At 40.8% G+C, this 16,482-nt stretch overlaps 1 protein-coding gene across 4 annotated transcripts in view; it reads right to left on the reverse strand.

Moving 5' to 3' along the window:
• Positions 1–1,720: 1,720 nt before the first annotated feature.
• Positions 1,721–16,482, reverse strand: part of SMPD3 (sphingomyelin phosphodiesterase 3) — a 249,145-nt gene continuing 234,383 nt past the window's right edge. For all 4 annotated transcript variants that reach the window (XM_043495052.1, XM_038367870.2, XM_043495051.1 and 1 more), the window contains 2 exons: positions 12,678–12,840; positions 1,721–6,294 (listed from right to left, as the gene is read on the reverse strand). In XM_043495052.1, coding sequence (XP_043350987.1) covers positions 6,193–6,294; positions 12,678–12,840 — 265 coding nt within the window. In that variant the 3' untranslated portion in view covers positions 1,721–6,192. The remainder of the gene's footprint in view (positions 6,295–12,677; positions 12,841–16,482) is intronic.

Raw genomic sequence — 16,482 nt, forward strand, 5'->3', positions numbered from 1 at the left:
ACTTGGGAAAAGGAGGGAATTATAATTCTTAGCAGTGCTATAATTCTGTCCAAGTGCTTTATACATATAAAGTGCCGTATAAGCCTTTAACTAATTAGATTGTAAACTGTCTGGGACAGAGATTGTATCTATGTTTCCATAATGCCTGTGACAGTGGGGCCCTAATCTTGATTGGGACCTCTAGGTCCTATTGTAGTGCAAAACAGTAACATCTGAGGGCTAACACGACTGCTGGTAAAGAGCAAAGTTTGCAGGTGGTGAAGAGGTACAGACCAAGAAGGATGTCAAAGAATGAGTAAGTCCGACACCCCAGGGGTTCACCACAGCAATGGTCAAACTGCCTGCCAACCCAAGGTGCAACAGTGACAGTAGGATGCAGACAGGATCAAGGAGCTAATAAGGGAGGGGGCTACAGGGGCCAGTCTCTGATTTCCTGTTTCACAAGATGAAAAGGTCTCTTCCTAGCTAATTAAAAGAAATGCATGCACTGTACACATCTTATTGACTTGTGGTCTAGTGATTTCTTTTTCTATGATCATAGAATAAAAAAAATATTCTAGTAGGGCCCCTACGGGTTCTTTTCAGGTGCCTTTGGGAATGGTCAAAAAGGGCTGAAACACAATAGTGGATTCTCTTCTTAGTGAAGTAAATTGAGTCAATAGAAACTGGACTCTGAACACTCGTGTATTTTTTTTTGATTAGTTGACTGGAAGCACAGGCTTTTTTTGAATCTATACTAAGTAGTTCAGGGATTAGACTAAAGTCACGGAGGCACCAAGATTTACAATTCTGTAACAAGAAACATGGCTCTGTGAAGTTTTCCTTTGCAATTAGCATTTATTAGAGAAAGAGGAAGGAAGATGATCTTGTGGCTAAGGCACTGGACTGGGACTTGAGAGATCTAGGTTCAGTGCTATATGGTCTACCCTAGATTTCCTGGGGGATGATGTGAAAGTCACTTAATCTCTGTGCCACTGATCCCTCCATCTGTAAAATTGGGCTAATACTTTATTTCTCCCTTTCTTTAGTAGTTTAGATTGCCGAGCTCTTCATGATGGGAACTAATGTCTTCCTATGTATAGTGCCTAGCATAGTGGAATCTCAGTTGGGCAGAGTAGATATTACTATAATATAAAAAATGACAACATGATGAGACTACATAGGAAAACTTAAGAAAGAATCATAGTTCTATCAGCTGCATTAGACTCTTTTCAGCATTAATATTTTTAGACTCCAACACATTGAAACCAAAGTAATAAATGGACTGCAGAGAAATGTTTGAGCCTTGAAATTTTATTATCTTGTTTGCATCAACCATTAATTCCTTTCAGCACCAGTAAAGAAAAAAGCTTTTTTCTCCCCAAAATATCTGGTTTTTATCAGATGTAAGACTGTGGTTTTCTTACAGGCAAAAAAAACAATGAACGTTTGATTTCTTGTTTTTTATACATTTATAACAAAATGTCAGGTGTGTGCTTACCATATAAAAACATTAGGTCCCAGAAGGATACAATACCAAAAAAATAATTGAAATAAAAAAGTTATTTTTATATTGGGTTTCTAAACCTCAGCATTAATACAATATTTAAAAAACACCAAGATTAATAGTCATATTTAAAACAAGATGGTTATGGACAAATAATCTTAATACCTGTTTTTAGTGACCATTTTCATGATGGAGGAGAGCCAGGAATTCTTCATCACTCTTGACTCCTATGCATTCCTCTTCTCTCACCCCTCTTCACCCAGAAGGAGAGTGGAAAAAATAACTTTCTGAGCTAGGCTGAAGTCAGCCCAACCAAAAGTGGCCTGAGAGCTGCTCATATTAATCTGAGGACAGTCAGATCTGTTTAATCTGAATCACTGGACAGGTGCGATTTAAAAAAAAAAATTTTTTTAAAGAAAAATAATTGCAGGCCCCATCATAAATCTTCATGCTTTATCCAACAGGTAGGAGTCAGGGACTGGCTGTCACAGCTATTGGGACAAGACATTGCAGTGAGGTGTAAAAGAGAATTTTTATTAGGCAACGTCCTCTCCTCAAAGAAACCTCAGATGCAGAACTCAGTTCAGCAGGATGCAGAGTACGTGCAGCTCTTCTTGAAGCCAATATTGAGTACAATTCACCTTTATTAGGTCACCTTTATTGAGCAGCCCATTTCTGAGTCTACTACATACTATTCCAACTCTAGCAGAATACATTAGCCAAAATATAACTGTCATAAGTATAACATTACATTATGTGGAATTCAGCCATGTCACAAGCACTCTTCCTCAGTGCTTGATGCAGGCTGTAGCATGGTATCTCATTTGATCGCATATAGTCCAGTGATGCCTTTCAGAGCTCCAGGCAAGCAAACAAATAAGCACAGATTGACCAGATCTGAATGAGCCCAGAAAGGCTAGAGACTGTTCTTTTGGGCTGGCATTTTCAAAGGCCTAAGGGAGTTAGGCACCATCTCCCATTGAAAGCCAATAGGGTTTGGGTGCCTAACACCCTGAGGCCTTTTTTAAAATGCTATCCTTAGTTTATACTCATTTAAGGAACACTCTCCTGTTCTTCTGAAATTACTTGTAAAATGAGAATTGAGTGTAAGAAAAGCAGAAGTTGAAGCTTCAGGGCATGTGTGTGTATTATGTCTTTTTAAAAAGCCATTAGGTGACACTTCAGCTAAAATGTCCACAGTCATCCCATAAAGAAATAGTACTGATGTTCAAGGATGCTACATTATTAAACACAAAGAAGTATTATCACTCACTCGTTGGAGATACCTGAAGTTCCTGTGCCCAATGGGATGAGTAGCTGTTGAAAGTTTAACTCAAACCCTTTGTAAATCATATATTGCTAATGGGGCTAGTCATGCTGTCCTTAATCAGGCTGGAATTTATTTTAGAAGAATTGCTTGCATCTTAATTTCCTGTGGTAGTTTATTTTTTAAAAAAAGTAAGGAAAATAAAAATATCCCATCACATGACCTGGGTTCTAAGGCTTTTTTGGATTGATATTCTGCCAACAGAATTACTGAGTGGTTCTTTTTGAGTCAGTGTGGAGAAAATGATTTCTGTTCCTCTTTCACATGGCACACTGTCCTCTGGAGTGGGAAGTGTGTGTTCTACAATGTTCTAAATGTATTTTCTAAATCCTTCAAGTGTATCAAGGCATCAGAAGGCACAGGATCGATGCAATAAAGCAAAGAGCATTTGTACAATGGAGTGTCAATACTGTACCTCCCAACATCATCCTCTTGCAAAGTTAGATCTGTAAGATTAGTAACAACTAACTATATTGGTTAGTTGGTGTGTTTTGTTTTGAACAGAGACAGATTGGTTTTTACAACTATCTATTGATCAACAATTAAAAACAGAGAGCACTGAAAAATTAAGAACATCAAAATCTAAGAAACTGCTTACTTCAAAATTGAAAAGATCTCTCATCATACCCCAAAAGGGCAAGGAAAGTGCCTGTGTTTTAGAGTCAGCATGACTTCACAGAACTAAACTGAAAGTAATTTAGACATCATTAGTTTTTACTGTAAATAGCATAACATTGTTTGGCAGTAATTGTTTATGTTTACATCCCACACTGTGTCAATAAATTCAGCAACTGTAACTGATACTCAGTGAATTTGATATCAAACTAATTTACACTGTTAGGAAAGCTATTAAAAATACTGAACCTCAGATTTAGTTCTACTACTGATAGCAATATGGCAGCATAGCTGCTGGGCAGTACACAATTTGCTATTGGTACTGTTTTTTTTTTTTTTAAAAAAACGTTAATAAAATACAAGCAAGATAGAAAATAGGATTACAAGCATTTTTTTCAAAGTCTTTCTGAGTTAACTGCAGAGCTAAGAAATCAGGAAACTGTGCACACACACTCTCTGTGCATACAGAGAGAAATAATTAGTGCTTCAGGCTTCTACCTCTTGGCACTTGGTTTCAATTCTTGTTTAGACCAAAAGGGGTGCTAAATTCAGTCTCTTTCTAGTCTCCATTTGTTGTACGTCACAAACTCCCATGCAGTTTGGCACAATTCAGTTGTGAGAGGCAGTATGTGTTCAAAGGAGCCCAGAACTGGAAAATGAGGGATGTGACGGGTCAAGATTGAGGTGCAATGGCAAAGCAGTGTGAGGGAGAAAACTTGCTAGCACCTGCCTGGCTGTAGCCAGTGATATCCGTCTGTTTCTTTCATTAACACTAAAGGCTTCTCTGCATGCAGAGATTTAACTAATTGTTTTTAAATTTAGATAGTTAAACTGATGCAAGAATCTGCATGGACTCGTTTCTGTTTTAAACAGGCTTATTTCAGTTTAGTTTAAGTCTGTAGCAGATTTAAACTGAAGCACAATAAGTGTTCACACAGATGTTTGTATCAGGTTGGCTAAAAATTGTTTAAACTGATGCATGTTTGGGCCCAGATGAGATGTAAATTTAATATTTATTTTTCCTTTAAAAAGCAATATATAGATGGTAGAGAATGGGGAAAATACTGTAAAAATGGAGCAATGGCTTGGATTAAAGAGCAACAGGTAATTAGTGGATTGTGTGGGCCCAGAGATATCCTTTTGAGTAGAATATTCTTCTCCCTAGGAACAAAAGCCTATTTCTTCAGTGTGGTGTTTGCCTTTGCTTCCATCCCCTCCTTTGCTCTTGCCCCATTTTACATCCCTAAATGGACAAAGGGCCGAGAAGCTCAGTTACGAATCCCCTTTTTAAATTACGAGTCGGGGAGGTAGGAAGATGACGACAAGGGTAGGGTACTGGGATGGGACAATAAAGAGAGAACTCACTGCTAACGGAGGGGCTGATGTACAAGTTTGTGCAGTGGAAAGAGAAAACCACCACCAAAAATATACAAATTAACTCGCCAAGTCTCGAAGACTGAGGGCACAAAGAATGCAAGGTTTTGTTCCATACATTAAAAATTATTTTCAGTTCAGGAGGAGAGTTCTCCTTTACAAAGATCTTCACATTTCAGTTCTCCATTTTTTCTTCTGCTGCCACTTTTTGTTCCTTTGAAAATCAGAGTTCTAACCAGTCTTTTGTCAACCACACTCTGCTTTCTTCATCTGTTCTCTGAAATAGTCATGTCTTTTGTTTGTTTTCCCTATGTCTTGCATGTTTGTTACAAGCCTTCCTTATTCATTGTATCCAGTCAGGGCAGTGAATAGACTGGTATTATCAATGGTACCACATGAATCTATTCAAAATGACCATAATATTCTGTTACCGTATACTGTAAATCAAAACTGTCCTAAATGTGGGAAAGGAAGCCTATGACATTGAGAGAGAATATGGTCCCCTTTTTAAAGTAAAAGTGATATCCTGTGAATAGCAAACTTTGGACTCTATTCTGGAACTGTTACTCAGGCAAAACTCTTGTTGATTTTAATGGGAATATAGTTGGAATAAGGATTGCGGGACTGGATTCTTAAACTTTAATGTCTGATTTTTAATCATAATCCTTAAATGGAGGACTCTGGAAAAAGTAAGATTCTTATCTGCGAATTGGATACAGATTTTTGTTTTGAAGCCCATCAAGTTGGTTGGAAAATGTTTAGCCAGTCCCAGAATGCTTTTCTTTGGCTAGTTTCTGATTTTGAATTCCCATTTCTATTCTTATTTCCCCATGGTATCTTAATGATTACTATCTTAGAGTGGCATGCAATGCGGGCGCATGCTACTGATGCAGGCATGCTACTACGACATTAACAGGCTTGGAAAAAGAAAAGAAAAAAAAAAGCTTTAGCTTAGTTTTACAAAGATATTATGCAAAAATCCATTGAGCAGCACTAACTCACAGACTGATTACAAACTAAATTGTGCTATATATTAGTATAAAAACATGGTTTAGTAAGAATGGCACTGGTTCAAAAGGAATAAGGACTTCCATCTTGGTTCCTTACGGTCCACAGTGAAAGCGTTGAGATACAGCCCTGCCCTGTTGCCTGACCAACTTGTGACAGTGGTTTGTTATTGGTCCCAATCCACACAATTTCTTCCCTTTATATCCTCCAATGCTGGTACATTCTGAGAAGAACTTGAAAGCCAGTTGAGTTGTGGGGGGTAGCCTGGGTCAGGTCTAGTCATCTTTTCTAACGTGGCACCAGAAAAGTTCTTTCCTATCCTCTGATACAAGTCATCAACTGAAACTTCCCTCTTCTAAACTTCTGTCTAAGCTGGTCAGTTTTAAGAATCCTCTTCCCCTGTAGATACCATCAGACGCATAGCAACTGGCAGGTGGTCTGTCAAACCTGCTAACTGTGTAATAAAGTTGAACTCTTCCACTTCCTGCAAAGGAACAAAAGGGGAGTGCAAAAATCAATGCAGGGTATTCAAAATGCACCAGGCTTAGATTTTCCACATCTCCTCCCAGTTGACTTTCTTAAGCCCAAAACCTATCTCCCTGATTCCATGGATGTAGAGGGCCCAAAAGACAGTGGCTCCACTGTGCTAGAGGTGGAGTAAGCTGCCACAGAAACCTCCAGGGGAGAGTGTAATCAGTGCTCTGGGGGTGGGTTTCTGTCTGCTGGAGTGCAAAGGTTACACCTGTAATATATACACACGTACTGGATGAGACAGGTATCCTGTTTGGGGGAAAACAGCATGTGCTCATGTAATAAACAGACAGCTGCAACGGTACAGTAGCCAGCAAACAGAGCTGTAAACAGGGGAGTTTGTAAGGGGGGGTTGTGTTGTGGTGCTCGTTTGGGGTTTGTTTTTGCTGTGGGGGGTGGTGTTTTTGGTGTGGCTTGTGTTTCCCAGATTAACAGGACTTAGGTGGGAAGGCTATGACGGATACGGAGGCAGCTGTGGGAGTGACTCCTGTAGTGGAAGACACAATGAGGACGACTGGATGTGGAAGCTGTGGTATGTACATGATCCTGGAGGGGGGACCTGGTAAGAGTTTTTTCTGCATGAAATGCCGTCTGATAGAGCTGATGGAGGAAAAGATCAGAGGTCTGGAGATGCAGGTGGAAAGTCTGGTTGAGTTTAGGAAGGGGTTTGAGCAGATGATGGAGCAAAGACATGAGGTATCTGAAGGGAAAAGCTCAGACTTACAGATGGAAGCAGGGCTGGGGAATTTTGAGGAGAGACTGGGTGAGGAAAGTGGTCAGTGGAAGCATGTGACTAAAAGGACCAGGCAGAGGAAAAGACGGGCTAGTGAAGGAGAAATAGAGCTTAGGAACAGGTTTGCAGAGTTGGAAAATGAAGAAGGGGCTCAGAAGGTAGTCGCTGAAGGTGAAAGGGCAAGGAAGAAGAGAAGAGAGGCTAGTCCTATAAGAAAAGGGGAAGAGTCAAGGGAGACTACACCAAATATGAGCCCCAGGAGGATACAGGATGGGTTGAAGAGGATTATAAGGGAAAATAGGAATGGAAAGAACTTGCAGCCAGAAGGAACAGGGGAGAGACGGGAGAATAGCACTGTCACCAGGAAAAGGCAGGTCTATGTGATCGGGGACTCTTTATTGAGAAGAATAGACAGGCCTGTAACTAGAGCTGATCCAGAGAATAGAAGGGTGTGCTGTCTTCCAGGTGCTAAGATACGGGATGTAGACCTGAGGTTGAAAAGGATCCTAAAGGGAGCGGGAAAGAATCCCCTAATTATCCTTCATGTGGGAACAAATGATACGGCTAGATTCTCGCTGGAAAGTATTAAGGGAGACTATGCTAGGCTGGGGAAGATGCTTAAGGAAATCGAGACTCAGGTGATCTTTAGTGGGATCCTGCCTGTTCCTAGAGAAGGGCAACAAAGGTGTGACAAGATTATGACTGTCAACAGATGGCTTAGGCAGTGGTGCTATAAGGAAGGCTTTGGGATGTATGGCCACTGGGAGGCATTCACAGACAGAGGACAGTTCTCTCGGGATGGACTTCATCTGAGTAGGGAAGGAAATAGACTTCTAGGATGGAGGCTGGCACAACTGATTAAGAGAGCTTTAAACTAGGAATTTGGGGGAGATGGTTGGGAGATGTTCAGGTAATCTTCACGCCGGATTTTAGCATTGAGAGGAAAGGAGACGAAGTAAGAAAGGATACAGATGTGGGTAGGAGAATGTATATAAGGAGCGAGGGCAGTGTGGATACCAGTCTAATAGGTTATACTGGCTGTAGAATGACTGTGACTAATAGGGTACAAAATGTGAGCGAGGCCAAACAGCAAAAATTAAGATGTTTGTACACCAATGCGAGGAGCCTAGGTAACAAAATGGAGGAACTAGAGCTACTGGTGCAGGAAGTGAAACCAGATATTATAGGGATAACAGAAACATGGTGGAATAGTAGTCATTGACTGGACTACAGGTATTGAAGGGTAGGTGCTGTTTAGGAAAGACAGAAATAAAGGTAAAGGTGGTAGAGTAGCATTGTATATCAATGAGGTAGAATGTAAAGAAATAAGAAGCGATGCAATGGATAAGACAGAGTTCGTCTGGGCAAAAATTACATTGGGGAAGATAACTAGTAAAGCCTCTCCTACGATAGTAAATAAATGCATTCGATGAAGTGAGCTGTAGCTCACGAAAGCTTATGCTCAAATAAATGTGTTAGTCTCTATGGTGCCACAAGTACTCCTTTTCTTTTTGTAAATACAGACTAACACGGCTGCTACTCTGAATTCTACGATAGTGTTGGGGTGTGCTATAGACCCCCGGGATCTAATTTGGATATGGATAGAGCCCTTTTTAATGTTTTTAATAAAGTAAATACTAATGGAAACTGCGTGATCATGGGAGACTTTAACTTTCCAGATATAGACTGGAGGACCAGTGCTAGTAATAATAATAGGGCTCAGATTTTCCTAGATGCGATAGCTGATGGATTCCTTCATCAAGCAGTTGCTGAACCGACTAGAGGGGATGCCATTTTAGATTTAATTTTGGTGAGTAGTGAGGACCTCATAGAAGAAATGGTTGTAGGGGATAATCTTGGTTCAAGTGATCATGAGCGAATTCAGTTCAAACTGAACGGAAGGATTAACAAAAATAAATCTGCAACTAGAGTTTTTGATTTCAAAAGGGCTGACTTTCAAAAATTAAGGAAATTAGTTAGGGAAGTGGATTGGACTGAAGAATTTATGGATCTAAAGGTAGAGGAGGCCTGGGATTACTTTAAATCAAAGCTGCAGAAGCTATCGGAAGGCTGTATCCCAAGAAAGGGGGAAAAATTCATAGGCAGGAGTTGTAGACCAAGCTGCATGAGCAAGCATCTTAGAGAGGTGATTAAGAAGAAGCAGAAAGCATACAGGGAGTGGTAGATGGGAGGGATCAGCAAGGAAAGCTACCTTATTGAGGCCAGAACATGTAGGGATAAAGTGAGACAGGCTAAAAGTCGAGTTGAGTTGGACCTTGCAAAGGGAATTAAAACCAATAGTAAAAGGTTCTATAGCCATATAAATAAGAAGAAAACCAAGAAAGAAGAAGTGGGGCCGTTAAACACTGAGGATGGAGTGGAGGCTAAAAATAATCTAGGCATGGCCCAATATCTAAACAAATACTTTGCCTCAGCCTTTAATAAGACTAAAGAGGATCTTGGGGATAATGGTAGCATGACAAATGGGAATGAAGATATGGAGGTAGACATTACCATATCTGAAGTAGAAGCGAAACTCAAACAGCTTAAAGAAAAGGAGTACTTGTGGCACCTTAGAGACTAACAAATTTATTAGAGCATAAACTTTCGTGAGCTACAGCTCACTTCATAGTACTCCTTTTTGCGACTACAGACTAACACGGCTGCTACTCTGAAACCTGTCAAACAGCTTAATGGGACTAAATCGGGGGGCCCAGATAATCTTCATCCAAGAATATTAAAGGAATTGGCACCTGAAATTGCAAGCCCATTAGCAAGAATTTTTAATGAATCTGTAAACTCAGGAATAGTACCGAATGATTGGAGAACTGCTAATATAGTTCCTATTTTTAAGAAAGGAAAAAAAAGTGATCCGGGTAACTACAGGCCAGTTAGTTTGACATCTGTAGTATGCAAGGTCCTGGAAAAAATTTTGAAGGCGAAATTAGTTAAGGACATTGAAGTCAATGGGACAAAATACAACATGGTTCTACAAAAGGTAGATCGTGCCAAACCAACCTGATCTCCTTCTTTGAGAAAGTAACAGATTTTTTTAGATAAAGGAAACGCAGTGGATCTAATTTACCCTAGATTTCAGTAAGGCGTTTGATACCATGCCACATGGGGAATTATTAGTTAAATTGGAAAAGATGGGGATCAATATGAACATCAAAAGGTGGATAAGGAATTGGTTAAAGGGGAGACTACAATGGGTCCTACTGAAAGGCGAACTGTCAGGCTGGAGGGAAGTTACCAGTGGAGTTCCTCAGGGATCGGTTTTGGGACCAATCTTATTTAATCTTTTTATTACTGACCTTGGCACAAAAAGTGGGAGTGTGCTAATAAAGTTTGCAGATGATACAAAGCTGGGAGGTCTTGCCAATTCAGAAAAGGATCGGGATATTATACAGGAGGAACTGGATGACCCAAAGGATGACCCTGGAGGATTCTCTGCTCCTTGAAGTCTTTAAACCACGATTTGAGAACTTCAATAGCTCAGACATGGGTGAGGTTTTTCGTAGGAGTGGGTGGGTGAGATTCTGTGGCCTGCGTTGTGCAGGAGGTCGGACTAGATGATCAGAATGGTCCCTTCTGACCTTAGTATCTATGAATTCAAGACTGTCATATTGCATATGCATAAGGAGACTGAATTTAAGGCTGCAGAAACAACCTTCATTTTGGCAATTTCCTAACTCTTGAGTGCTTAGCAACCTAAACCTTCCTTAATGTAACTTCCTGTGTCCTTTTAAAAAAAAAAAAAAAAAAGCAAACAGGAAAAAACAAATTTTGTCATGTGTAATCATATTGGTATCAACAGGGTTAGAACTTTTAATCTATGTCACAGACCTCTGTTACTTGAGGAACATTTGATAGCACTAGTAAGTTGACCAAATTGACTGAAGTTTGGCAAAGTTATAAGGAACAAAAACCAGGGTCTTCTGATGGGAAGTGTTGGAGCAACTTTAACTACTGATGTTTCCAGGTATGCCCCAAACAATTCTTCCCCATGTTATGCACCATCTATCTCTATGGAGCCATCCCCAATGCAGCTGCTGATTCCAGTGCTTCATCCACCAAATCTGTGCCACACTCAGCCCCCACCTTGCAGTCCAGCCTGCCCAGGTGCAGTGTCACTTCCCATTTCTGAGGAGGGGACACAGGCTTCTAGAAGAAGGGGGAGGCTGGGCAGACTCCATGTATGGCAGGGAGCCCTAGTGTAGGAGCTGTCCCCAAAGCAGCAGTGCTGGTCACCCACTCAGTTTGGTTCCATGGCCCCTCTCTCATGATGGGACAAATGGGGTGGTACAGCAGGGCCAAACTGGTGTTGCGACATGCTGCACAACGCATCACCACACCACTCAGGTTTAGCCCCACAGCCCCTACATTACGTGTACAGGGGTCATAATGCCACTCAAATTTTAGCCCCTCCATCATGACAAAGGAGCCACAGGCTAAAACCTGAGTGCTGCAACCCCTGTGCACTGTGGTCCCAATGCTGCTCACTTAATTTTGGCCAAAAAGACATGATTGAATGGCTGCCAGGCCAAACCTGAGTGGGCAGCGGGGCTATCGGTGCCGCTCTTCCTCGCCACTGCCAATGGTACGTACTATTCATACTGTGCATATGGCTGCGGGCATCATAGGATGCCACTATCTGCACCAACTATATAATTTCACAAAAAACTACATGCAATCTTAATTTGGCTCTCTTGTGCGCAAACATTACGATAATATTTAAGTATGCAACCACATTTTATTTCCTTCTGCCTCATTCAGTGGCCTTATAATGAGACATTTTGGGCAGCTTTAAGAATAGGCAGCTTTATCAGCCTGCATATAGTATCACATAGCAAGCAGGTTTAAAATTACTTTGAGGGCCTCCCAGATTCACGGTGCACTGGAAGTACAGTGTATTTATTTTATCATCATCATCATTGTGTTACACTGGCCAGGATATTCTATAAGGTTTTGCAAAAAGTTCAAAAATTGGTGACCATCAAATGAAAAACTAGAGAGTAATGCTAGAGGGCATGAGAAAAAGCACCTTCTGCCCCCCCAAAATTACCCCTGCCAAATTTAAGGCTGGAGGGGAAAAAAATTCCCATTTTTATTTTGTAACCTCCTTCCACTTTCCAAGAATCCGTATGCAGTATTATCTTTATTACTGTAGCTAATAATCCTACCACCTTAGCAGACCCTACCAAGACTGGACTCCATTATGCTAGTCACTATATAAACATGAAATAAGGTAGAGTAGAGGATGTACTTACTGGTGCTATGTGAGATATTAGAATCAAACCCATATGAACTGAGCCTATTTTTGAGTTCTGATGCGTTCTTGCACACAGCCCATGCTCATGGAAGTTTGCCAAACATTATCTTAGGCTGCTTAACCTCTTTACCCCACCCCACCTCCAAGCCACCTTCTCTCACTTCCAAGAAGTCCCAGACCTCCCAGGACAGAAGCAGGAGAGAGGGTCTGAATGGTGAGTTGCCTTTGGAGATGTGAGTTTGAATTTCGCCCTATGCGCAAATCTGCAGGGCCTTATGTGCCATCCAAGCACTTTACATTCTGAGTTACAGTTCACTTCATGGAGACTCACCACTTTCCATTCCAGGTAGACACCCTCTTCTGTGTAAAGCATGTAGTCAATCCTCCTCCCACTGCCTTTTAGTGATGCCTTCCTCCCCTTTTGACTTGAACTATGGTTCTTGCTGGTGGGATAGACCACGTATCCTTTCCTCCCTTCTTCACTTTCCAGCACCCTGGTTTACAAAAAACACAAGCCTGTTAAATATCTCCCAGCTCTACCCCTATGTGTAGAATAAGCTATCATTGTGCTATGTGCTGTCCGGAGGAGTTTACAGTGTAAATAGTAGTGGAGTGAAATCCATTATTTCAGGCATTCATTTTACAGCATAGATTATATTAATCTACAGCTGACTGAGGGGACAGTTCTGCTTGGACGTTCTCACAATGAGTCTCAATACTGATATCCCACTATGTGTGTGGATCTGACCCTGATGTCAGTAGGAGTTTTGCACTGGGAAGGAAAGTAGAATATTGGCATAAAGATCCACCATGTGAATTTAGTATATACAATTACTGCATTTGCCTGCCAGAACCTGAGCTCAGAGGTCTGTGGTTTCCCTTGTAAAAGTTGATTACATCATTAAGCTACATCATCAACTGTTGCAGCAGAAACACTGAGCCATGAACTTGGGTCCTAGCAGGTACAAAGCCTTTACATTCATCTTGAGGGGAAAAAATAACATTTTGATGTCCTGGCTTTTTAAAATGATCAGGAAAGGGTTTAGTAGTTAGAGAGAGAGAGAGAGAGAGAGTGTGTGTGTGTGTGTGTGTGTGTGTGTGCGCATGTGTTAAAGGTGACAAGTACAAGACTCTTATGAAATGATTGAAATTAGGAAGAGAAATAGTCCCTGGTTTTATCATCATCTTTCAAAATTCCCTCCTTCAAAAGAATCTGAACTGGGACAAGGCAAGAACTTAAGAGGACTGTTTAGTTTTTTGGCAAATTGAGAGTAAATGCAAATTATAATTGGCTAAAGTTGATTCTTATAAGAAGCACTTTACCCACCTTTACAAGATAATAATCCACCATAACATGGTATGATTGGCTATTAAGTCTATGGAATATAAATGTATTGCAGTGCATTTGTTTCCTTTGATTTAATATAAATATGAATGTTCTGATAGTTATCTAAGACCAGACAGATTATTTTTAATAACCATGTTATAAAGGGAAATTTTCTTTCATATAGGATGTTTCAAATTTGGACTGCCATGTAATTTATTTGTGTTAAAATAGCTTATTAGAACATTCTGATCCTGTTACATGGAGAGTCAGACTATTCATTCTACAGCTTGTTTCTGAAAATTGTGTTCTTTTAGTCTCATTTAGATTCAAGAAAGTGATCTGGCTATAATCAAGCTGACCTCTATTGAAAAGCAGCAGCCCACACAGACTTGGGAAGCGCAAATTAAATAATGAAGTTGAGCAAAAGCTGCGCAGAGCCGGACCAATGCTGCGACGGAAACACACACACACACACACACACACACACACACACGCTCTTTCTCTCTCTCTTTTATATTCACTTCCTGTGACCATTTCAGTGATTGAGTTATCTGCACAACTGTTTATGGAAAAGGAATTTTCATTTCAAATACACCAGGACAATGAATTTTAAATTTGTATGCTCAGTAAAATTCGTATCACTTATATGTGAGGGGATGCTGCTTGATACAGCAGGGTGTATGCCATGCCACAGAAGTAGCACATGACTACTCCATGTGAATGTAATTTATGCCTGGCCAATATGATATACACAGCAATCTAAACTTTATAGGGCTGATGCCTCAGATAGGACCTAGGACAAAGGAAGGAGAAAGGGTTTAAAAAAAAATCTTCCAAATCTTTTCTCCTTGAGAGATTTAATACCCCCAGGTGACTTTTTTTAAAAACCTTCTTGCCTATTGCAAAATTTATGACACCTCCAATTAGAGCATGTGAGTATACTGGCCAATCACAACTAATCCGCACAGCTCATTTTTAATATTGAATATCAGACTGTTTGATGAATCCACACAGTAAAACAACACCTGCAAAAAGTATGATACATGAGTGAGAGAATATGATCTGGTGTCTGACATTCTGGAGTCAATTTCACTCCACCTGCACAAAGCTTGGTTAAGCCATCCCAAAACCCAGGGGGGCAGGAAACTGTGTAAGCCCCATAGCCCTTCTGCTGATATTGTTCCAGCTTGTGGCATGGAATTGTGTGCCATACAGTTTCCACACACATTGCATTGGGGCCACTGAATCTTCATAAATGTAGATCTGAATCCCATCTCTTGCCTGGTCCCTACTGCGGCCTTCTGTGCTGGACTGTGGAGACCTTGTTCCGGTACTTCTGTAAAACTAGTGAATACTCCACCCGCCACCCCACCCCCACAGACCTTGTGTGGTGCTTAAATGATGTAGATGGCCTTGTGTTGGCCCTCTGAATCAGGGTAATTTTCACCTTCTGAGAGAAGAAATGACTTGCCCTAAATTAAAAGCTCAGCTTTACAGCTAAGGCTCTTTCAAAATGGAAGTGTGTTCACTCTGAACAATGGTGCAATGTAGAGTCCAAGTTCTAAAAGATCAATATCTACCTTATTAACTTGTCTTAGATTTATGGAAAGATTAGTTAATAAACAGCTTGCTCACTATTTATGCTTATTATATTCTTCTAATGAGGGGGGCAGGCTTGTTCTAGCTCATATGATAGTTCCCATTACTTATCCTTTTAATAAGGGACAAGTCTGTGCTGTACCTTCATTGACTCAACTAAAGCAATTAATGATGTGGACGGTGATTTTATTAATAGACTGTAAGAGATTGGCATTGACTGTGATTTGCTGAACTGTTTCCAGAGCTACCTTTGCCAATATAAACAGTTTGTTAAATTGGATGGGTTTATATCACTGCCAAATTTTATTACTGAAGGATTTCTACAAGCATCTATTTTAAGCCCAGTCTGGTTTGCCATCTACATTAACAATATAAGTCAGATAGCTGGAAGCTCCTCTCCATCTTTATGCTGATGATACGATTTTAGATTCTCTATGCATATCAGTTATGAATGAGCTTTGTAAAAGTTAATTAAAATGCTTTTAAAAATCTAATCAATCTAAAATCATTAATGCAATGTGGATTCTAAAGTTACAGATAAATGTTATTAATAGTACCTGCAAATCACTGGCCAAGGCCTGAAGAGGAAGTTACTCACCTTGTGCAGTAATGATGGTTCTTCGAGATGTGTGCCCCTATGGGTGCTCCACTTTAGGTGTCTATGTGCCCCTGCACCTCTAATTGGAGATTTTTGATAGCAGTGTGCCATTGAGCCGCGCATGTGCTCTCCCTCCCTCATGGTCTGCCTCGAGGCTATCAAGCACTGCACAGGAGAACCCCCCCACACACTTCCTTCTACCACAGAGCACTATAGAGAACTCTAAAGTAGAGGGGAGGAGAGCTGGTTGTGGCGCTCCCATAGGGACACACATCTCGAAGAACCATTGTTATTGTACAAGGTGAGTAACTTCCTCTTCTTCTTCGAGTAGTGTCCCTATGGGTACTACACTTTAAGTGACTCCGCAGCAGTACCCACCACTGGAGGCTGGGACTTCGGAGCGGAGTCTTTTACTACAGAGAGTACTGTGGAGTCGAAGATGGTGTCAGCGGTCAAATCTTCAGTGATTGCATAATGTTCTGCGAAAGTATGGACGGAGGTCCCAATCCTTACTCTATAGATTGAGAAGATAGGGGTATCCCTATGGAATGTGATTGAGGTAGGAACTGTTCTCATGGAGTGCATATGGACGGAAGCAAGTTGTGCCCTTGC

This window comes from Dermochelys coriacea, chromosome 12 (assembly GCF_009764565.3).
Source record: "Dermochelys coriacea isolate rDerCor1 chromosome 12, rDerCor1.pri.v4, whole genome shotgun sequence".
NCBI classification, from domain to species: domain Eukaryota; kingdom Metazoa; phylum Chordata; order Testudines; family Dermochelyidae; genus Dermochelys; species Dermochelys coriacea.